The following is a 24,281-nucleotide window of genomic DNA, read 5'->3' on the forward strand; positions in this document are numbered from 1 at the left end:
ATAAGATCTTAGAATTGTAATTATTTTTCCAATTTTTTGTTTGCCTTTCTATTGCATTATAGTTTTGACACATAAAAAGCTGTTTAATGCTGCCCCATGGAGTACTGATACTTTCATAAGTATTTTATATTTAAAAATATATAGAGTATGTTAAACTTCAATAAATTTAATATATAAATGTATATAATCAGATAAATCCAAAAAAAGATTTTCTGTGAGTAATTGTTCTGGATTCTTTAAACAGTATTAAATTAAAAGTAAAGGCAAGGAGAGGGAGAGGGGAAAATGGGTGATGGGCATTGAGGAGGGCACTTGTTGGGATGAGCACCGGGTGTTGTAGGTAAGCAATGAATTATGGGAATCTACCCCCAAAACCAAGAGCACACTGTATACACTGTATGTTAGCCAACTTGACAATAAATTGTATTTAAATAAATAAATAAATAAATAAAGGCAAGAGGATAGTTCTAGGTCACAGATCAGCAAACTTTTTCTGTAATGGGCTAGGGAACAAATATCTTAGGCTTCATGGGCCATATAGTTTCTGTTGTAACTACTCAGTTCTGTTCTTGCAGCACATAAGCGATCATATATGTAAATGAAAGAGCATGCTGTGTTCCGGTGAAAGCATATTTACAAAGGCAGGTGGTAGGAAATTTGGCCCACGGGCCATAGTTTGTTGACTAATGTTCTAAACTAAAAAAGACCAAAGAGACACAGCAACCAAAAGCAATTTAGGAATCTAGACTGCATGTTAGCATCAAAAAAACAAAAAACAAAAAAACAAACAAAAAAAAACAGTTATGAAAGATATTCCTGTGATAACTGAGGGGAATTTGAATGCATAATGAATACTAAATGATATGACAGAATTGTTATTGTTAATTTTCTTAAGGAGTAGTCAAGATTTTCTGAAACACTTGTTGTACACCAACAGTTAGTCTAGTTCCTTCACTTCATAGATGTCCTGGAGGCCAAAAAGAAGCTATTTTTTTCTGAAATCATCTCCAAAGAATGCAAAATTTGCAGAACATGGACCGTGAAACTTCTCTCCAATGATGTGCTGGCCATAAGTCAGTGGTCCTCAGCCAAAGGTCACCGTGCCCCTCGGGGGCATTGGCAATATTCGGAGACATTTCTGGTTGTCATACTTAAGGTGGGGGTGCATCTCGTGCGTAGAGGCCAGAATCTACAGGACAGCACCCCACAACAGAACACCCCATGGTATCTGGCCCCAGATGTCAGAAACCCTGTTGTGGACTAAGTGAAGAGGTCCCGGACCTCTTGTAAATGTGTGTAAATGGATATAAAGATAGAAGACTTGGATTTGGATCCTGCCCTGCCACTTAGAGCTGAGTAGCCCTGGGCAAGTTTTTTGGCCTTTCTTGAACCCCGGTCTCCTCATCTATAAAATGCACATGTGATCCTTCCCTTACTTACTTCGCAGGGTTGCTCCAAATCCACCTGAAAGAACAAATGGACGTGAAGGCACTTTGTATATGGCATAGTGGTATATTCTCCAAGTGAGGCCTCGGGCCACAAGCAATGTGAAGAGGCTGTATCATTTTGATGATTAGGAGACCAGAACGTTAGTTCCTCAAGCAGAAACAGCATAACAAGTTATAGCAGAATCACTTGCAGGTTTGTTAAAACACAGACTGCTGAGCCCCACCCCCAGAATTTCTAATTCAGTGTTCCAGGGTGGGGCCCCATAATCCGGAGTTGTCACCAGTTCCCAGATGATATGGGTCCTGCTGGTCCAGGACCTAACTTTGAGAAATACTGGTCTTGAGATCCGCTCTTCCCTTATCATATCAACAGGGGATATCGGAGAGCCACAAACACACAACCACCTAGGAAGCCAGTGCAAATCCTCAAAACTCCCTCCATTCCAGTCTAACAAATGGCAGAAGAGGGGGCTGAAATCATGATTTTTTTTTAGATTTATAGTCTCCATGTGACCTTGGCAACAAGTCATTTAACTTCTGCTGAATCGCCGTCTGTAAAATGGGGGAAATAACCTGAAAGACAGTGGAATGACTTGATTAATGTTTGCTGAGAATTAGAACTTCCAAAGAAAATTGAAATGCATGGGTCATAAATTATTCTGGGAATTCCTTATTCCGAGGACTTTTTACAAATGCCTGCACTTTGAACACTTCCAACTCATCCATAAACATTGGTTGCCGTCATTGAATTTCCAATTGTTGAAGAGTTTAGAGGGCAATACTTTCAATGCATTCATTATATCCAAAAGGGATAATAACTCTAGACCCAAGTGACAGGCTAAGAGCAGATGAGAAGATAGTCATTCAGGGGGTGAAGGTGACCACCTTCTGATGAGGCTCCTGGTGGGGAGGAATCCTTTAAGGTTTTTTTGTTTGTTTGTTTGTTTTTGTGTGTGTGTTTTGTGTGTGTGTGTGTGTGTGTGTGTGTGTGTGTGTGTGTTTTGTTTTGTTTTGTTTTGTTTTCACAAAGAAGCATCCCAAAGCTTCTGGAATATGTACTCTAAAAATTCTGAGGTCAGTTCTCAGGAAATATTCTTTGTGGACTGATTTAATCCTTCAATCATCATTTACTGATCCCCGGCATGTTCCAGGCTCTGGTCTGGAGGGGATACAGCTATGAACAAGAGATAAAGACTCTGCTGTCCTGGGCTTGGGTTCCAGATGTTCACTGAAATGAGGGCCCTCATCTCTGGCCTGGGGGCCCCTCCCCCCATCCTGGCCAATCCCCCATTGGCCTCAGTCTAATCTATGAAACTATTCCTCAGCTACTTATAACTGAACTGCCATTCCTTTTTGAAATTCAGGAATAAAATTTGCTTTGGAGATCATCCATTGGCTTTTTGGAATTTGGGTGTCTTAGTGATATTTTAGAATATCATCAAATTTAATTCTCTGTAATTTCCCCACAAGGATCATCATGTCATCTCACTAGGCAACATTTCTAATGCAGTTGTCACTGCTGTTTGCATTGTATAGGTTTTAATGATACAAATGAAATATCAGGACTTGAGCTTGGTAAGTCCTTAATTTTAAGGTGTTTATTAGAATAAGTTCTTTGGGGATTAAAAAAAAAAAAGATTAATTGCTGTTGAGAAGTGGTGGAAGGATTTTGTGGCTGTGGATATAGTTTTGTAATTGAGTTGAGGAAGGTAGTTAGGACTTAAATCAAGACACATGAGCTCCAGCCTGGCCTTGTCACTCACTAGCTATGTGGCCTGAGGCCAGTGATTTTCTCTCTCTGCACCAAAACCTCCTCATCTATAAACTGGAAGAGAGGGAAACTAAACTGGATGAACTCTAAGTCTAATGCTCTACTGTGGGAAATGTGGAGGATGATATTACCCAGTTTCCTACAGTGATGTCAAGAGGATTGTATTCTAAGTCAGAGGTTGGTGCACTATGGTTTATGGGCCAAATCTGGCTTTCTGCCTAGTCTCCAATGGCCTGTAAGCAAAACTTGGTTTTTATATTTCTTAATGTTTGGGAAAGATCAAAAGAGAACATTATTTTGTGCCACATAAGAATTGTATGAAGTTCAAATTTCTGTGTTTATAAAGTTTTATTGGAACATAGCTACACTCATTCATTTATGTATTGTCAGTGACTGCTTCTGCGTGAAAGCAACAGAGTTGAGTAGCTGGGACAGAGACCTCCGGTCTGCACAGTCTAAAATATTTACTGCTTAGTCCTTTATAGAAAAAGTTTGCTGATCTTTGCTTCAAAGCATTGTTCAAGTCTATTCTGAACTCAACTGAGAAACAAGAATTCTTCAGAGAATTTCAATTACATGAATGTAATTTTCTTAACTGAGGACTTTGAGGTCTTACCCTCAATTTCATATCACATTATTCTGTAATGACAACAAATCTATATTTTCAGACATAGTAAGTTAAGTGTACATTGCATATCAACCACTGTGGGGAAATATCAAAAAAAGACCTTTCTGGGGAAAAAATATCTAATAATCCTCTCAGAAATTTCAAATCAGAGAATCACAACATGAAGAACCAAGTGATGTAGGGTTTCATAAATCCCCAAAAGCATCAACCATAAAGAAAAATATTGCTGTATTGGATAATGTTACAATTTTGAAGTTCTATATGAAAAAGGCACCACAAACTGCTTGTTTAAAAACAAAAACACAGAATTCTCCTATACTGCTGGTCGAAGTGCCAGATGGAAAATAATTTAGCTGTTTGGAAAAACAGTTTGACAATTTCTTATGAAGTTAAATATACACATACCATATGACTTGACCCTTTTACTCCTAGGTATTTATCCAAGAGAAATTGAGACATGTTCACACAACATCCTGTACTTAAATGTTTATAATAATGTTATTTGTAACAACCTAAATTTCCATCACTTAGTGAATGGATAAACCAATGCAATAAGTCCATACAATGAAATACTACTTGACAATGAAAAGAAATAAACTATTGATAGATGGAGTAACATGGATAAATCTCAAAGTATTATGCTAAAGGAAAGAAGCCACACATACTGAGTTATGTATTCATAAGACATGTATTCAACAGGCTCATACTTATGACTCTGTTGATATGATATTGAGGAAAAGGAAAACTGTAGTGACTGAGAGCAGATCTGTGCTTGCCTGGGACTAGAGGGGAGGGGAGAGGATTGACTGGGGGCACAAGGGAACTTTGAGGACAAGGGAAACTTTTTTTTTTAACATTTATTTATTTTTGAGAGAGAAACAGAGTATGAGCAGGGTAGGGGCAGAGAGAGAGGGAGACACAGAATCAGAACAGGTTCCAGGATCTGAGCTGTCAGCACAGAGCCGGACACGAGGCTGGAACCCATGAATTGTGAGATCATGACCTGAGCCAAAGTGAGACACTTAACCAACTGAGCCACCTAGATGCCCCACAAGGGAAACTTTTTATACCATAACTGCTGTAATTACATAACTGTATGTATTTGTAAAGTATCAAATTGTAGGCTTAACTTGATTACGTGTGTTTTATATAACTATACCTCAATAAAGTTGATTAACAATGGAAAGGTACAGGGGCGCCGGGGTGGCCCTGACAGTAAGTGTCCAACTTCGGCTCAGGTCATGATCTCATGTTTCTTGAGTTGGAGCCCTGCGTCGGGCTCTGTGCTGACAGCTCAGAGCCTGGAGCCTGTTTCTGATTCTGTGTCTCCCTCTCCCTCTGCTCCTACCCCACTCACACTCTGTCTCTCTCTCAAAAATAAATAAACATTTTTAAAAAATTAAAAAAACAATGGAAAGGTACAGACAAAATATGTTTGCAATACATGTAACTGATGGAAGATTGGTACCCAGATTATACAAAGAACTGTTAGGGAAATGCAAATCATCATGCAATGAGACTTCATTTGCCAGTAGATTGGCAAAGATGAAAAAAATGTGACAAAGTTAAGTGTTGGCAAGAAAGAACACCAGAACACTTCTACTTTGCTGTTGGGAGTTTAAATCAGAACACCGGTTTTTGGAAACAATCTGGCATTATCTGATGAAGCTGAAGATGCATATACCTGCGATCCAGCAACCTCACTACTAGGCATAGTATGTTCCAGAGAAACTCTTGTGCATGTGTTCCTGAGGACAAGATAAGAACATTCAGAGCAGCATGAGGAACAACCCAAATGCCCCTCAACAGTAGAATGCATACATCACTTGTGACATACAATGGAATACTAATCATCAGTAAAGATGAATGAATCTACAGCTATCAACACCAAGAAGACTCACCAATGTAATATTGACAGAGAAGAGGAAGTTGCAAAAGAATACATGCAATATGATGCCATTTACATAAAGTTTTCAAAAGCAAGGAAAACTAAACAGATGGGAAAGTATTAAAACATGTCATAAACCTACAGGAAGGAAGCAAAATAATCATTACATGAAATTCAGCCCAGTGGTTGTCCCTGGGGAAGGGGAATGAGGTGTTCTAGGGAGCATCAAAAGTGCTAGCCATGTTTGATTAGTTAAGCTGACTATGGGTTTGTTTTATTATTCTTCTTTATATTTTATCTACATTTACGTGTATTCTTTAGCAGTTCTCGAATGTTTTAAGTGGAATAAAATAACTTCTAAAAAGAATTTTAAGATAAAGACAACTTAATAGAAAAAAATTGGTTATGAGCAGAAAATTCACAATAGAAAATCTAAATGCCAATACACATGTGAAAGGATGGTCAACCACACTAGTAATTGGGGAAACACAAATGAAAAGAACAAAGCTATGTCCATAATAAGCCATTGGTATAGTATGATAAATCATCAGGTAAAATTTAAAACAATACTGTAAATTGTTTATGCATATATGGAGAGATAAATAATAGAAATGCACTGGAATGGCACACATCAAACTCAGGGCAGTGGCTACAGCTAATGATTGAGAAAGAGAGACATGGAATTAGGGAAGATTGTAAAGGGGCTTGAGCTGGATCTCTAACATGTCTAAAGGGGGAAAGATCTGAAACAAATATAGCAAAATGAACATCTGGCAAATCTCAGCTCATTTGTTTTTCTCTCCTCTTCTATAGGTTTGAAATATAACTTTATAACTTATTAAAAGAGTGAGTTATTAGCAATCTTTTCATCCCTCACATGTAGTCTGGACAACTCTGTAGAAATGAAATTTAAGCCATTGTATTCAAAACTGTCTAGAGTTTTGAAACTCAAAGCCCTGACTTCCTTGTCTTTTCCTACAAAATCTACCCTCCAACTTAAAGATGTTATTTCTTGGGGCGCCTGGGTGGCGCAGTCGGTTAAGTGTCCGACTTCAGCCAGGTCACGATCTCGCCGTCCGTGAGTTCGAGCCCCGCATCGGGCTCTGGGCTGATGGCTCAGAGCCTGGAGCCTGTTTCCGATTCTGTGTCTCCCTCTCTCTCTGCCCCTCCTCCGTTCATGCTCTGTCTCTCTCTGTCCCAAAAATAAATAAACGTTGAAAAAAAAATTTAAAAAAAAAATTAAAAAAAAAATAAATAAAGATGTTATTTCTTGTTAGATTCACATTTTTCGATGGGTAACCCAAAATATTACTTCACCTCATATAGGCATACCCCAGAGAAACTGTAGGTTCAGTTCCAGACCACTGCAATAAACTAAATCAAATTAATTTTTTGGTTTCCTAGTGCATATAAAAGTTATGTTTACACTATACTGTAGTCTATTACGTGTGTGATGGCATTATGTCTAAAAAATAATATACATGCCTTAATTAAAAGTAGTTTGCTGCTAAAAAAAAAAAATGCTCACCATCATCCAAGCTTTCAGCAACTTTTTGTCATCTTTTTGCTGGTAGAGGGTCTTGGCTGGATGTTGATGGCTGCTGACTGATCGGGGTGGTGGTTGCTGAAGGTTGGGGTGGCTGCGGTAATTTCTTAAAATAAGACAAAATGAAATTTGCCACATGAATGAACTCTTCCTTTCATGAAGTGCTATGGTGTTTGAGAGCATTTTACCCACAGTGGAACTTCTTTCAAAATTGGAGTCAATCCCCTCAAATCCTGCTGCTGCTTGATCAACTAAGTTTATGTCATATTCTAAATCCTTTGTTGTCATTTCAAACTTTGTTGTTTTTCAAGCTTTGCAACCAGCCACTGAATTCTCTCTGGCTCTGAAAGTCCTCGATGGCATCTTCTTCCAATACTAGGCTGTTTTGTATAGACTGAAAGTCTGTGGTTTAGTGCAGCCACTGTCATCAATTATCTGAGCTGGATCTTCTGGAGAACTTGCTGCAGCTTCTGCATCAGCACTTGCTGCTGCACCTTGCACTTTGATGGTATGGAGACGGCTTCTCTCTTTAAACCTCAAGAACCAACCTGTGCTTCAAGCTTTTTTGTGCTGCTTCCTCACCTCTCTCAGCCTTCGCAGAACTGAGGAGAGTTAGGGCCTTGCTCTGGATTAGGCTTTGGTTTAAGGCAATGTTGTGGCTGGTTTGATCTTCTATCTAGACCACTGAAACTTTCTCTATATCAGCGTAAGGCTATTTCGCTTTCTTACTCCTGTGTTTACTGGAACAGCACCTTTAATTTCTTCTAGTAACTTTTCCATTGCACTGACAACTGGCTAACTGGCAGAAGAGGCCTAGCTTTCAGCCTACCTCAGCTTTTGACATAGCTTCCTCACTAAGCTTAATCATTTCTAGCTTTGGGTTTACAGTGAGAGACGTGTAACTCTTGGTTTCACTTGAACACTTAGAGGTCATTGTAGGGCTATTAATTGGCCTAATTTCAATATTGTTGTATCTCAGGGGATAGGGAAGCCCAAGGAGAGGGAGGGAGATGAGAAGGACAGTCAGAACACACACATTTATTAAGTTTGCCACCTTGTATGGAGGCAATTTGTGGCACCTAAAAACAATACAATAATAACATAGAAGATTGCTGATTACAGATCACCAAGACAAATACAATAAGAATTAAAAAGTTTGAAATATTTCATGAATACCAAAATGTGACACAGAGACGTGAAGTGAGCAAATGCGGTTGGGAAAAGGATGCTTCCGGACTCGCTCAACTCAGGGTTGCCACAAACCTTCAATTTGTGAAGAAAAAAAAAAGCATTATCTGAGAAGTGCAATAAAGGGAAACGCAATAAACTGAGGTATGCCTTTATAACAAAACCGTCAAATGCTGTAAATGTTATTGGTCCTTAAGTAATTATACATTTGATGCTACCACCTTGCTCCAGACAGCAGCTTCTTGCATCATCAGCAGGAAATGGCTGAAAGAGCCTGGAGGAAATGTGGTGTCCCCAGAAGCCACTCATATCATGGCTAGACTTGGCCTGAGACCTTTCCCCAGGGAGCTAAGAAAGCCTCTCTGGGGGCGCCTGGGTAACTCAGCTTGTTCAGTGTCTGACTCTTGATTTTAACTCAGGTCATGATCTCACGGTTTGTGAGATCAAGCACCGAGTGGGGCTCCTCCCTGACAGAATGAAGCCTGCTGGGGATTCTCTCTCTCTCTGCCTCTCTCTCTCCTCCTCCCCCCTTAAAATAAATAAACTTTAAAAAAAAGAAAGTCTCTCTGTATTTTAAGTGGCTTGAATGGACCAGCCCACAGGGCTCCTAATAGTTGCGTGTGTGTATATATATATATATATATATACACACATACATTTCTCAGAATTCTATTCAGCACGGATTTGTGAAGCTCCCAGGGACATAGGAGAATGGATGTACCACAATCATGGCATGAATGCCTATTGTCAATTGCTTTTCTTAGGGGTGGTCTAAAACTGTGCAGTTGTGGGGCGCCTGGGTGGCCCAGTCGGTTGAGCGTCTGACTTCGGCTCAGGTCATGATCTCACAGTTCGTGGGTTCGAGCCCTGCATCAGGCTCCGTACTGACCGCTTGCTAAGAGCCTGGAGCCTGCTTCGGATTCTGTGTCTCCTTCTCTCTCTGCCCCTCCCCCACTCACGCTTTGTCTCACTGTTTCTCACAAATAAATAAATGTAAAAAAAATTTTTTTTAATAAAAATAAAAAATAAATAAAACTGTGCAGTTGTAAGGATGAGATCCTAAGTTCAAACTTGACCAATCAGTAAGCTGTCCCCTCACTGCCTATGAGCACCCTCCTGTAGTGGTGACTTGGCACCAGCCTGGAAACAACCCAAAGCAGAGACCTAATCAGGTCTGCTGAGGAGGAAGTCTGTTTGCTTTGAACCCACTGTCTGAAGTTTAGCCATCAGAGGCTACACTCATCTGCCCTTGAGAATTACTGAAGTCTTGTAATAATTATGAAATAAAGAAAATTCATAAAACTGGGATTATTATAAGGAAAAGCAAACAGAGTTTTTACTGAATTGTCAACAGATCTGAACAGAAAAAATCAGAGTCCAGTCAGAAATTGGGTTTTGGCGAAAAAACAAAAACAGCCCAAGGTATTGTTCGTGGGGGGTGAAACTTTGATTTACCTTTTGGGTCAAAAGGGCCACAGAGCTTCTGAATCATTATTTAATGCCACCAGAGAAAGTCCATGGATCTGCAGTTCAATTACTCAGAAGGGTCGTGGGGTCTGGGGAGAAACCGTGTCCTGTTCGTAATGTTGTTTTAGGTTCCATTAGGGATGTCACAGTTTCATTACCAGCAGAGCTGAGATGCAGACTCAGGGGGCTTGCTCCCGAGAAATGTAAAGTTGAGATAAATGTGGAGAGTTGTGTCTGAAACCCCTTTATCTAAAGTGTTGTACCAGGATGGAGAGAGAGTCATCAAAACTGCTTCTCAGTGTGAAATGACCCATGTGCCTCTGATGCTTCAAGCAAGCGTGAGGTCATGATCAGCTCAGGTCATGATCTCATGGTTTGTGAGTTCGAGCCCTGCATCGAGCTCTCTGCTGTCGTGGAGCCTGCTTCAGATCCTCTGTCTCCCTCTCTCTCTGCCCCTCCCCTTGTCACACTCTCTCAAAGATAAATAAATACTTAAAAAAAAAAAAAAAAGAATTCCAAACAGCAGTTTCTCATAATCTATGATTTCATAGGCAATATTTGTCAGCTCTGTGTCCTTAATGTTAGTTAACACAAGTTTTTTTTCACAGATTTTCCTTCCTACCTGAGGTAAAGACTTGGGGGGCGGGGGAATATTACCCATTAGCGGGGCCCACAGAAATACAAAATGCCCCCACTTGAGAACAGGGCTATCTGCTGTTAGGCTTGGATTTTGTTTTCATTCTGTGGTTGCTTCTAAAAGGCAGAATCAGAAGGGGATGACGGCTTGGTAATCTCTACCTTTGAGGTGCTGAGAACAGAGGGTTAAAGCAGCTTACTGAGGGATTCAGGAATTATAAATTAACCAGAGCCCATGACTAAAAGGACTTCCTAAGATTATAGACCCTAATAACATCCTTGGGGTGTTGATTCAGGAGCCTCCCGTTTGCCCTGTTTGCCACAGTCAAAAGGCTCCCAAACTTGTTTCCTGAGGCTTCATGGGAAGTTAGGACAGTGGGAAGCAGCAGTCACAGGGATGTCCTCTGCAGCTAGTCTCAGTGGCTGGAGAGGGTGAGGGTGCTACTTGGGGCGACAACGCCTGAGGGGCCTCAGGGACCTGCTTCAAAGAGAATAGAGAGGAAAGAAGAACAGAGCAAGTTGGGACAAAGCAGGGCCCAGGGGCTAAACTAGAGAAAGCCTGAGCAAGCTTCCCTGATGTACACACACACGGGGCACTTAACATCATGTCTGACGTATAATTGTTTAATAAATTAATGATTGAGGGGCACCTGGGTGTCTCAGTTGGGTGTCTCGATCTCAGCTCGTGTCTTGATCTCAGGGTCGTGAGCTCAAGTCCCCCATCGGGCTCTATGCTGGGTGTGAAGCATACTTGAAAAAAAAAAGTTAATGATTGAATTCATATAGTTTGGGGACTGAGAAGTTTATCAAGTCCAACCTTTGCTGATTCTATGCGTTAATTTCTTACACATCTTTGTTTCCTAATCTGTAAACCATGAGCCTCCTGTTGGTTGCAAAGGATCCTCTCAAATCCATATATGGATCAAACATTGTCTTTGGACAGAATAAACATGTTTCCCACAGCAAATGGATGTAGATGCTAATTGGAATTCAATATGATTTTCGTTAAAAATGTTGCTTAGCTCATAGCAGCTTTTTGTCATGCATGTATTCAAAGAGCCACAATTTTTCAAACAAAAGTTTATTAAAATTTAAAAAGTTGGGACCACTACTTTCCAGACTCAGCTGTCCTTCCTGACCTCACAGGGCAGTTCATTTCATCGCTGAGCAGTTGTGAGTGAATATTCCTGCCTCATTTAAGTGTCATCCTTTCCCCCAGATTTCCACTTTCTTTGTACTAATCCTGCCCTCAGGACACCATGCAGAGAGAAGGGCTAGGATTAAAATTACCTCTCTTATAAATCCCATTAGTTACAGCTACTCTAAGTTTATGTATTTCTATTTAAAAATTGTTTTGTCTGGGTGCCTGGGTGGGTCAGTCGGTTGAGCCTCTGACTTCAGCTCAGGTCATGATATCACGGTTCGCGCGAGTTCGAGCCCCGTGTTGGGCTCTGTGCTGACAGCTCGGAGCCTGGAGCCTGCTTCGGATTCTGTGTCTACTCCTCTCTCTGCCCCTCCCATGCTCGTGCTCTCTCTCTGTCTCTTAATAATAAGTAAACGTTAAAAAAAAAAATTTTTTTTTAATTGTTTTGTCCTCCTGTTTGTAAACCTCCTAATCGGAAGGGGGAGCAAATCCTTTTAAAGAGAATAGGAGCACTACGGACTCACTATTTTATAAATGTAGGGGTAAGGCACTATCTTTTTTCCCCCCAAAGTCCCCATGGAGCACAAGTCTGTGTTGCATGCTTTCTCAGATGTTTTGTGTGTTGGTTTGTCTGGCATGATCTTCCTGCTGTAAGGACAGGGAATCCAGTCTGAAGTGGGCATCGAGGACTGCCATCAGATGAAGCACTGACCCTGTGGTTTAGGGCATCCCAGAGCACTGCCGGTGGCTTCTCACATGATGGACCATCTGAGAGAGTGGGGGCTATACCTAAATGTTTGAGGTATGTCCTACAGAGTGAGTCTGAGTTCATCATGTGAAAAGGTGGAGGAAGGGCATGCTAAACAATGGACCAGCATGTGCAAAGCTCAGCATTGAAATGTTTTATGGTATTCTTGGAAAACAGCAGGTAGCAGATGAGGCTAAAATAATTCTAGTAGACAGCATGGCATCATGAAGAATGGAAAAAGTAGAGATGGATTGGTGATAGGAGAGCTAGGTAGGAGGCTGTCTTGGTAATTAGATAAGAGCTAATGGCTCAGACTGAGGAAGTGAGAACGAAGACAAGAAGTTAAATTAAAACCAAAACAAACAAACAAACAAAACCTTTGGGTGGTGCCTGGGTGGCTCAGTCAATTAAGTGTCTGACCCTTGGTTTGGGCTCAGGTCATGATCTCATTGTTCATGGGTTTGGACCCCACTTCAGGCTCTGCAGTGCTTGGCTATGCATAAGTGGTTTTTCCTCCCTAGGTCTCTTTTAGCTCTCAAATCCTATGGTTTAATACTATAGCTGGGCCTCAGCACTCCTTGTTCTCACAGAGGTGGGCACCACAATACAGGCCGTTGTACTAAACACTACAATATGGGGAGTGTACATGAAGGGCGGATCTGCTAAGAACGTTTTCCAAACGGTCCTTTACACCTCTGCTTCCCATCCCACCTGAGCCCAGAATAACAGATTTTCCTCATGAGATTTCAAATTTGCTAGGGAATCTTGGTAATTTTCTTGGTGATAGACGTTTTATGTCCTAATTCCAGTGTAATTGTTGCAGGTTCATTAGCACGATGGTCAAGAAAGAATTCTTGAAATGTTTTACAGTGCACCTTATTAAGTCTATTTAAGTAGCATGGGGACAGGACTCTTGGGCAGAAAGAGCCTCATTTTTGCTGTATGAAGCTGGTGGTTATATGCTTAGTGCTGGAGGTGGGGAAGGGGATGTACAGGGAATATTAGATCATAAATGTCTTCTTTGAACTTTCACTCACAAAATTACTTTCATAAGATTTCTCTGCTACTTATAATTCAGCCAGATATTAACCATGGGTGAGAGGTACAGGCAGTCATGAGACCCTTTAAGAATGTAGCAACTAGTAAGCATTTCATCCTTATCAGAACTGTACAGGCCATAGTCAGCCTTTTGGGCTAAAAGTAAACATTTTTCTGCTTCTATCCATCAACAGCAGCATCTTCGAAACATTCAGCCTGTTCCAGGCTTTGTGGAGACAAAAGTTCAAAACAAAAAACAAAACTTTCTGCCTTCATGCTGTTTACATTGCAGTGAAGGAAGATGGACTTTAAAAAAAAGGGAGGGTGGGACAACGTGGTGCAATGCACTATGACGAAGGTTACAGCAACGGTGGGCAGTCAAATTGTCCTTAGACTCCTACAAAACCTAATCCCAACAATCCCTTCCGGGTCATCAACGTCCCCACTGGCCTTCAGACTCCGCCCATGACCCCCGTATTTGGGTCCTGGTCCCGCCCACTCTCCTTACGTCAATTTTCCAGGCCTTCGCGCATTGGCCTAGCCAATCGAAAGCCGAAGAACCCACTCGGTCTCCATTAAGGCCCGCCCGGTGAATCGTCGCTGGGCTACAGCGATGGGCTCTGGCGGGCTTCTGGCGCGGCGGCTCGGGTCGCTGCTGTGGTGCAGGGCCCTTTCCCCGGGAGCTGGGCCTTCGGCGGGCGCGGGGCCCCGGCTTGGGCTGCTGGCCGCGGGGTGGCATAAGGCGGGACCGGCGCCCGGCCGGGCCTGCCTGACTCCCGATCACGCGCGCGGCCTGCACGGCGGACCCGGCCTGGAGGAGCGGGCTCAGGGGGCAGCCGGTGAGGGGCAGCTGGAGTCAAGCACAGCAGGTACGGGCTTGGAGGAGGGCGGCGGCGACCCTTCCGGGCAGCCGGGAGCCGGGTCCCAGCGAGGAGGCTCTGAGTTCCCCCGTTTATGCATTTCTCTTGGAGTCACAAAACTCCTACTGCTCTAGAGCTGGAAGGGTTTTCACAGGTGTTGGCGCCAACTGTGTGTTTAACAGGCCAGGAGATGAACTGACGTCTCCAAAACCCCAGGCGTCCGAAAGGCCGCACCGTACCTTTGGCATCACAATCTCACCATCCTCAGCTCCCTTCACACTCTTCTTAGGGTTCCCGAGAATGGGACTTGCCGGAAGTGTTAGGGAGTAAGGATTTTGAGGAAGAGCAAGGGGCTGGGGTCTAAGAGGTGCATAAGAATCACTAATAGGAGACAGAGCCAATAGAAGTCCTCTAATTATCCCAAGTTTTTAGAAATTTGGTTGTAAATAGAGTACGTCTGTGAAAAGTTAGGGTGTGAGAGGGAGAGGTCTTAGTGGACTTAGATTCTGGATTCTTGGGAATCAGCTTTGGAATGTAAGAGAAAGCTATAAATTTACAAGTTCTTTTTTTTTAACGCTTATTTATTTTTGAGACAGAGAGAGACAGAGCATGAACAGGGGAGGGGCAGAGACAGGGAGACACACAATCCAAAACAGGCTCCAGGCTCTGAGCTGTCAGCCCAGAGCCCGACGCGGGGCTGGAACTCACGGACCGCCAGATCATGACCTGAGCCGAAGTCGGCCGCTTAACCAACTGAGCCACCCAGGCGCCCCTAAATTTACATGTTCTAATACTCCAAGGTAAAGAACAGAAAATATGCACATCTGTACAGAAAAAAAGTTAAGTCTGCACAGATAACAGTTGCTACATAACCCAAAGGCCTTTCTAAGAAAAACTTGAGGATTCAAAATGAAAATCACTCTTAAAGTTTTAACTCTTTGAAAATGCAAGAGACATTTGCGTGATCAAAGTTCCTCCAGAATTGAGATATACAGATTACTTTGTGATTGGTAGTGGAACTTCTACCTGACACTTGGATGCCATGGCTTGGGGCTGGTGCACTAATTCTACCCGGGCTGGTTTTCTTCATCTCTCAAGTGAAGGTTGTGGACCAGATACTACCTAAGAGCTCCTCCGGCTCACAATTGTAGTTCTGTGTATGTTTGAGGTGTATCGCTCATTTCCTCAAGTATTAGTGAACACAAAGTCATTTGTGGTGGATGTATGGTTTTATTGCAAACGGTGACAGTGAAGGATGTATGGTGGCTCTGTGTAACTGGAGCACTCTTCCCATGAAAGTTGAGTGGTGCTGTGCGAAACCACAGGTTTAGTTTCCAGGAGGTCTGGGCCCTGCTGCACCCTCATAGAGGAGCAGTTTCATTGTTAGCTGCTGCGTCTCCATGCATGTAGTGTCGTCTCCTTGGCCACGTGACACAAGTGAATCTTTGTGCATTTCAGATCATACTGGCCCCAAGTTTGACATCGATATGCTGGTTTCACTTCTGAGGCAAGAGAATGCAAGAGACATTTGCGTGATCAAGGTTCCTCCAGAATTGAAATACACAGATTACTTTGTGATTGGTAGTGGAACATCTACCCGACACTTGCATGCCATGGCCTACTACATTGTGAAAATGGTAGGATGCTTTCTTTCCTCTTTGGAATCATTCATTGACTTAACGGAATAGTGCCAGTGCATCATGTTGAGGAGTAACACTTAAAAAAAGGAAAGCCATATGAGATCATATAAGAAGCCCAAATTCTCAGAATTTGCATGCTTGTTTTATGTTTTTGATAGTGAAAGTTATGGGGATGAATGGATCAGGGTGTTTCTGATCCCTGTCTCTTGTGGTCATAAATGAGTGATGAATGAACAAATGAATAAAAAGTACAAATAAAAACATAAAAATGAAAATAAAAATAAATAACTTGAGGCAGGCTAGATGACCCAGGGGGATTTCTAGAGCAGCACTGTGCATCGTGGTAGCCACTAGCCATTGTGGCTAATTATAATTTAAAATTAAAAATTCAGTTCTTCACTTGTATTAGCCATATTTCAGGTGTTAAGTGACCACTTGTGGCTAATGGCTACCATACTGTGCAGCACAACTATAAAATGTTTCCATAATTGCACAAAAGTTCTGTTGGACCTTGCCGGCCTGTAGTTCAATTTAAATGTTTGAATGTATCCAGCGTTTCCAAGTACTATGCTGGGTACTGGGAAGATAAAAATGAAAAAGATTTAGTCCTTACCCTCCAGATTCACAGGCCTAGTTGAGGAAGGGGAATGGCCTTCTTATTGATTGATTCAGAGAGAGCACAGTAGGGGAGCGGCAGAGAGAGGGGGAGAGAGAGAATCCCAAGCAGGCTCTGTGCAACCAGTGTGCAGAGCCCGACACAGGACGCAAACTCACAAAACCGTGAGATCATGACTGAGCCAAAATCAAGAGTTGGACCCTTAACCGACTGAATCACCCAGGCGCCCCAGGCAGTTCATTTTCTAACTGGACTGGATAGGCATCAGAAATGAGGAAGAAAATGTACTTGGAGGCCTTTAGCCGATTCTGATAACACTCTACAGGAGAACATAACCTCTCTGACCTTGTTGAAAACTCGCCATAGAGGGGACAGTTAAGACCCAAACAGTAGCTAGGGTGGCCTAGAGAAGGGTGGCAAAATAAGAGGGGAACCTTTGATGCAATATGGCAAAGCAAAGGAAGATTCCAAAAAAGTAGTAGTTGGAGAGACAGAGAGGGAACCAAGACAGCATGGAGAAGAGTTTTAAGACAGTCCCAGGGTCTGTCACGTGTAATAGTGGGACGGAGTAAGATGAAGACTTGGAAGTGACTGTTGGACTGAGAGATCTAAGAAGAACGAGAGGTTTTCCATTTTAACCATTTTTTAGGTGTACAGTTAAGTGGCATCAGTTACATTCACATCATTGTGCAGTCGTAACCACCATCCATCGCCAGAAGGTTCTTCATCTTGCAGGACCGAAGCTTTGTACGCATGAAACAGTGATTTCCCATTCCCTCCATACCCTGGCCACCACCGTTCTGCTTTCTGTCTCTATGAATTCAGCTACTCTAGGTACCTCATGTGAGTGGAATCATACCCTGGACTGGCTTATTTCACTTAGCATGTTTTCTTCATCCATGTTGTGGCATGTCTCATAATTTCTTCTTTTTAAGGCTTTTTATCTTATTGGATATGTATATCACATTTTATCTATTCATCCCTCGAGTTTCATTTGGGTTGCTTCCACCTTTGGGAGACAACGATGCTGCTGTAAACAGGAGTGTAGAATGTTCATGTCTCTGCTTTTAATATCAGAAGTGGAATTACTGGGTCATGGTAATTCTGCTATTAATTTTTTGAGGAACCGCCATGATGCTTTCCATAGTGGCCGCACCACTTTACATTCCCACCAACAGTGCACAAAGGTTCCAGTTTCTCCATATCTTTGCTGATATTTCTTATTTTCTGGGCTGTTGATCATAGTAATCCTAATGGGTGAGAAGTGGCAGCACTTTGTGATTTTGATGTGCATTCCTTTAACAATTAGTGATGTTGAACATCCTCTCACGTGTTATTGGCCATCTGTATATCTTTGGAAAATGCCTAATCAAGTCTTTTGCCTATGGTTTAATCAAGTTGAGTTTGTTGTTGTTGCTGTTGTTGTCAAGTTGTAGTTGTGTATATATTCTGGATATTAATCCCAAAGCAAATATGTGATTTGCAAATATTTTCTCCCATTCTGTAGGTTGCCTTATTACTGTTGATAGTGTCCTTGGATGCATACAAGTTTTTGCTTTAAAAAAATTTTTTTTAACGTTTATCTATTATTGAAAGAGAGAGACAGGGCATGAGCATGGAGGGGTGAGGGGCGGGCAGAGAGAGGAGACACAGAATCTGAAGCAGGCTCCAGGCTCTGAGCTGTTGGCACAGACCCCGACGCGGGGCTCTAACTCCCAAACCATGAGATTATGACCTGAGCTGAAGTCAGATGCTTAACCGACTGAGCCACCCAGGCACCCCCAAGGTTTTAATTTTTTTTTTAATGTTTATTTATTTTTTGAGGGAAAGAGAGAGAGACAGAGCATGAGCGGCAGAAGAGCAGAGAGAGGGAGACACAGAATCCGAAGCAGTCTCCAGGCTCTGAGCTGTCAGCACAGCTCAAACCCATAGACTGCTAGATCATGACTTGAGCCAAAGTCAGACACCCAACCGACTGAGCCACCCAGGCGCCCCAAGTTTTCAATTTTGATAAGGTCCAGTTTATCTGTTTTTGTGCCTGTGCCTTCGGTGTCCTATCCAAGAAAGAATCGCCAAATTCAGTGTCCTGTATCTATCATCTGTCATGAAGCCTTTCCACTGTTTGTGAAGGCTTTCCTATATTTAAGCCTGAAATGTGGGTCATTTGTTTAAATCTTAGATCCATTTTGAGTCAGTTTTTGTAGATGGTATAAAGTAAGGGTCCCACTTTGTTCTCTTGCATATAGATATCTAGTTTTCCCAGCACTGTTGGTTGAAAAGACCACCTTTTTCCTATTGAACGGACTTTGCACCCTTGTTGAAAATCATTTGACTGACTATATGGGCTCTTTTTTTCATTCCATAAGTCTGTCTTGCTCACTGTTTTGATTACTGCAGCTTTGTAGTTCGTTTTGAAATCAGTAAGTTGAGAGCTCCAAATGTGTTCTTCCTTTTCAAGACTGTTTTTGGCTTTTTGGGGTCCTTTTATTACATATACATTTTAGGGTGGAATTTTCTATTTCTTTGCTGAATTCATTTATTCTAACAGGTTTTTTTATGTGGAATCTTTAGGGTTTTATACATTTAAGTCATGTTGTCTGTAAACTGTGATAATTTTATTATTTTCTTCCCAATTTGGGTACCTCCCCCCCCCTTACTTGCTCTAATTTCTCTGGCCAGAACTTCCAGCACTGTGTTGAATAGAAGTGGCCAAAGTGGGCATTCTTATCATGTTCCTTATCTTAGAGGACAAACTTTCATTCTTTCACCATTGAGTAGGATAATAGCTGTGAGCTTATCATACATGTCCTTTATTATCTTGAGGTAGTTTCTTTTATTCTTAGTTAGTTGAATATTTTTATCACGAAAGGGTGTTGAATTTTGTCAAATGCTTTTCTGCATAAATTTGAGATGATCCTGTGGCTTTTTTCATTTTGTTAATGTGCTCTATTGTATTGATTGATTTTCATGTGGAACCATCCTTACGTTACAGGAATAAATCTCATTCAGTCATGGTGTATAATTCATGTAATATGCTGTTGAAATTTGGCTTGCTAATATTTCATTGAGGATTTTTGCATCAGTATTCATCGAGGATAATGATCCATAGTTTGTAGTGTCTTTGGCCTTGGTTTCAAGGTAATGGTAGGAAGTGTTCCTTCTTTAGTATTTTGAAAGAGTCTGAGAAGAATTTGTGTTAGCTTTTGTTTACATATTTGGTAGAATTCACCAGTGAGACAGTCTGGTCCAGGGCTTTTCTTTGTTGGGAGATTTTTTTCCCTCTCTTTGCCACCCCCACCCCCGGAACATTTTTTTTTTTTTTTACTAAAAAAAATTTTTTTTTTCTTAATTTACATCCAAATTAGTTAGCATATAGTGCAACAGTGATTTCAGGAGTAGATTCCTTAGTGCCCCTTACCCATTTAGCCCATCCCCCCTCCCACACTCCTTCCAGTAACCCTCAGTTTGTTCTCCATATTTATGAGTTTCTTATGTTTTGTCCCCCTCCCTATTTTTATATATTTTTTTGTTTCCCTTCCCTTATGTTCATCGTTTTGTCTCTTAAAGTCCTCATATGAGTGAAGTCATATGATATTTGTTTTTCTCTAATTTCACTTAGCATAATACCCTCTAGTTTCATCCATGTAGTTGTGAATGGCAAGATTTCATTCTTTTTGATTGCTGAGTAATACTCCACTGTATATATATACCACATCTTCTTTATCCATTCATCCATCGATGGACTTTGGGCTCTTTCCATACTTTGGCTATTGTTGATAGTGCTGCTATAAACATTGGGGTGCATGTGTCCCTTCGAAACAGCATCCCTGTGTTCCTTGGATAAATACCTAGTAGTGCAATTGCTGGATTGTAGGGTAGTTCTATTTTTAATTTTTTGAGGAACTTCCATACTGTTTTCCAGAGTGGCTGCACTAGTTTGCATTCCCATTCCCACCAAGCTTTTTTTTTTTTTTAATTGAGATATAATAATGTTTGGAGGTTTTCAATTAGTGATTCAAACTCAGTTCAGTCTTAGTTCTATGTTTTTAGGAATTTGTCCATTTTGTCTAGATTATCCAATTTGCTGGTATATGATTGTTCATAGTACTCATAATCCCTTTTACTTCTTAGTAATGTCCCCTTGCTCTGATTTTAGTTATTTGGGTCTTCTGTTCTTTTCTTACTCTAGCTAAAGATTTATTAAATAATTTTGCCTATTTTTTTCAAGGCCCAAATCTTGGTTTCATGAATTTTTGTCAATTTTAGTTTTCTCTTACCATTGTTTCCTTCCCTCTGCTAGCTTCAAGTTTAATTTTTTCTTCATTTCCTAGTTTTTTAAGGTGTAAATTTAGGTTGTTGATTTGGGAACTTTTTTTTTTTTTTTTCATGGAAGCATTTAGCTATAAATTTCCCTCTTAACACTGCTTTCACTGTATCCCATTAAGTTTTGATGTGATTTTAATCTCATTTGTCTCAAGAGCTTTTCTAATTTCCCCTGTGATTTCTTGACTCATTGTTTTTGTGGTTTTTCTAGTTTTCCTTCTGTTGATTTCTAGTTTTATTTCATTGTGATCAGAAAATATACTGTGTGTGATTTCAGTCTTTTTATATTTATTGAGACTTGTTTGGTGGCCTAACATAGGATCTGTCCTGGAGAATGTTATGTGTGCCCTTTAGAAAAATGTGTATTCTGTTGTTGGGTGGAATGGTCTTTAATGTCTGTTAGGTCCAGTTAGTCTCTAGTGTTAAGTCATCTACTTCTTTATTGATCTTGTCTGTTTTTTAAATCCATTATTGAAAATGGAGTATTAAGTCTCTATTATTGTGTTGTCATCTGTTTCTCCCTTCAGTTCTGTCCATGTTTGTTTCCACATGTTTAGGAATTCTGGGTTTTGGCGCATGTTTGTAATATGTTCTCTGGGTTATATGACCCTTTATTATCATATAATATTCTTGTCTCTTGTAATAGTTTTTGATTTAAAGTCTATTTTGTCTGATATTAGTATATCTGTTGTTTTAGACCATTCATAAGACCTGTTGGGAATAGAGACATGGGATGGTAAAATCCAATTAACATTGTCATTTAGGTGGTGGATATAGGTGAGGACTAGATGTTGAGTGAGCTTGGGTCTCTCTGCCTCAGAGATGAGGCATCACCTTGGTGGATGAGTATGATGGCCCTCTCAGAAGGGTTTGGGCAGGAGGATTCAGTAGAGAGGTATAGGAGGTAGGTGGGGTGTAAGGGGAGAAAGTTTCCTCAAGTTATTTATTATGGAGTATAGTTAAGAGGAATGAGTAAGCTAGTTCCAAAATTAAGATCAAGAAAATTATGCCAACAGACCATCCTTGGTGAGAACAGAGACTTCCTCTTTAATATGTAATCTGGCTTTTTTCAGTACAAATACTTGAAATGTAAAAGCAAACCTCATGTTAAGATTGAAGGGAAGGACACTGATGACTGGCTGTGTGTGGACTTTGGTAAGTTATTTTGACATATTTTACAGATAAATATTTGGTTTTGTCCTAATCTGGAACTGTGTTCACTTGCAAAAGGGTATCAGATTGTGCTTTTCATGTAAAATTTTTGAGGTTTATATTTTTAATTATAACCCAGGTGGTCTTATTCGCATGTAAAATTCTCACCTAATGTGATGTGTCTCTAACTAGTCACGCAGGTCAGACAGACAGTGGAGAACTGAGCAGATAACATGGCAGAGATGGGAGAGATCCCTTAGTGGTAGTAGAAGGCTTGGGGAGTACATATCTTGGCCTAGGATGACTCAGATGAGGTCAAGTTAAAGGGCATTCCAGGTACTGAGAAGGACAAGAACAGAGGACTGGAACTTTGAAAAGACCTAACAAATTTGGGTATTAATATATACATAGTTTCAAAGTATTTCCCCCTAAGATACTTAATTACAAAGGGAAAAACACTGTCAAGAATTATGAAGGGTCTGAGATTCTTATTCTTAACTAACAAGTTAGCCGCCCAGTTTCATGGGAATTGGTGAAACTCCAGGCTAGTCCTGGGTTAGAGATGAAGGATGGATGATTTTATTACTCATCACAGTAACAGCCAGCAGGTTTTTTTTTTTTTTTTGGGTGGGTGTGGGGGCGTGGTGGGCAGGTTCCCTGAGCCCATGTCTATAGAGAGAGCAGCATAGGGCCAGATGACATCTGCAGACAATGTTCTGAGAGAAGAACCCGTAGGTTAGGGTAGCTACATCTTTTATGATGGGCAAGAAACAGACCCACCATTTGCTGTGATGGAAGACACTTTTTCTGCCAAGGCCATTAAGCCAGGGTTTCTCAGTTTTGTCCTTCATAACATTTTACCAGGTGATTCAGGTGGGAGTAGGGACATATACCCTGTGCATTGTAGGATGTTTATTAGTCTCCCTTCTCTCCAGCCCCAACTGTGAAAATCTGAAAGGTCTTTGAGATCCACTGCTCTAAGTAAGCCTGTCCTTTGCTCTAGAGGGAGATGGTATGTTTTTGTGACACTATTCACTGCACAGTCATCCTTAAAAGACCTTCTAGAACAAAAGGCAGTCCGTGTTTTGCTCACAGGATGTGCAGAAATGTGACACCCATGGAGAATTGTCTTCCACTAGCCCACCTTTAATCACTAGGATGAAGTTAATTAATATCACTAGTAATGTTATGTATCGATATCATGTACCTCCTGTATGATGCACGGAGAAAAGCACAGCATCATATCTATGCTATTTTTGTTGGGATGGCATCCAGAATTTGCATTTCGGGCAAGTTCTCAGCTAATGCTAATCTAGGGCCCATACTTTGACAACCACGATTCTATCACAGAGGCGGGTGAGAGCACAAGAATACAAACAAATGAACTGCTTCTTCGTCTTAACTCTTATCTGTCCTTGATTGATAGGCAGCATGGTGATTCATTTGATGCTTCCAGAAACCAGAGAGACCTATGAATTAGAGAAATTATGGACCCTACGTTCTTATGATGACCAGTTAGCTCAGATAGCACCTGAGACATTACCCGAAGACTTCATTCTTGGAATAGAAGAGGACACTTCATCCCTGACTCCAGTGGAGTTCAGATGAGAATAAAATGATATGAACTGCTTTAGTCATTATCAGATTTGGATTGAGTCACTTAAAAATGTAACTCTGAATGAAACCCCACCTACTTGGTCAGGTTGTTGTCAAAACAAGTCTTATTTATGGGCACTCATGCTAAATGAATGTGGAAATTGTAGGTAAGTTCAAATTAAAATTTTAATATATTGTTTTTATTCCGGAGATCCCAGCAGGATTTCTGGGAGCTAACACTGGCCCCGGCCTCTGTGTTCTCTGTTCACAGTTTAATTAATTTTGCGTAAGTGTAAATCTTATTCGGTAGAATGGAATAGCCAGGTTTTGGTTTTTTTTTTTTAATAAAGCAGAAAACCCATAACCGCCCCATTGGTGTTGTTACTTAAAACCTACAGTTTTTAGTTCATATGTACCAATATTATAAAGATCCAAAGTAAGTACTATGGAATGTAGAAAAGAATGTACCACTTGATATTGGTACTTGCCTTGAGACTGACGTAGTATTACTAAAAATCTGTTTATAGTTTGACCAAATTTGAACATTCATGTTTATTTGAAAAACCAGAAATAAAAGATACCATACACCAAG

General features: G+C 40.9%; 1 protein-coding gene across 1 annotated transcript; it reads left to right on the forward strand.

The window, feature by feature from the left end:
- The first annotated feature begins 14,041 nt into the window (after positions 1 to 14,041).
- MALSU1 (mitochondrial assembly of ribosomal large subunit 1) lies at positions 14,042 to 24,280 on the forward strand. Its single transcript, XM_045495085.1, has 4 exons — positions 14,042 to 14,371; positions 15,821 to 15,999; positions 22,015 to 22,096; positions 23,520 to 24,280. The coding sequence occupies exons 1-4, from the start codon at positions 14,116 to 14,118 to the stop codon at positions 23,699 to 23,701; spliced, it is 699 nt and encodes a 232-aa protein (XP_045351041.1). The 5' UTR covers positions 14,042 to 14,115; the 3' UTR covers positions 23,702 to 24,280.
- The last annotated feature ends 1 nt before the right edge of the window (position 24,281 follows it).

Source organism: Leopardus geoffroyi, chromosome A2, assembly GCF_018350155.1.
Source record: "Leopardus geoffroyi isolate Oge1 chromosome A2, O.geoffroyi_Oge1_pat1.0, whole genome shotgun sequence".
Taxonomy (NCBI): Eukaryota; Metazoa; Chordata; class Mammalia; order Carnivora; family Felidae; genus Leopardus; species Leopardus geoffroyi.

Coding starts and splice junctions, on each gene's coding strand:
- MALSU1 (XM_045495085.1), top strand. CDS start 14,116: ATGGGCTCTGGCGGGCTTCTGGCGCGGCGGCTCGGGTCGCTGCTGTGG. Junction 14,372..15,820: donor GCTGGAGTCAAGCACAGCAG/GTACGGGCTTGG, acceptor TGTGCATTTCAG/ATCATACTGGCCCCAAGTTT. Junction 16,000..22,014: donor CCTACTACATTGTGAAAATG/GTAGGATGCTTT, acceptor GGCTTTTTTCAG/TACAAATACTTGAAATGTAA.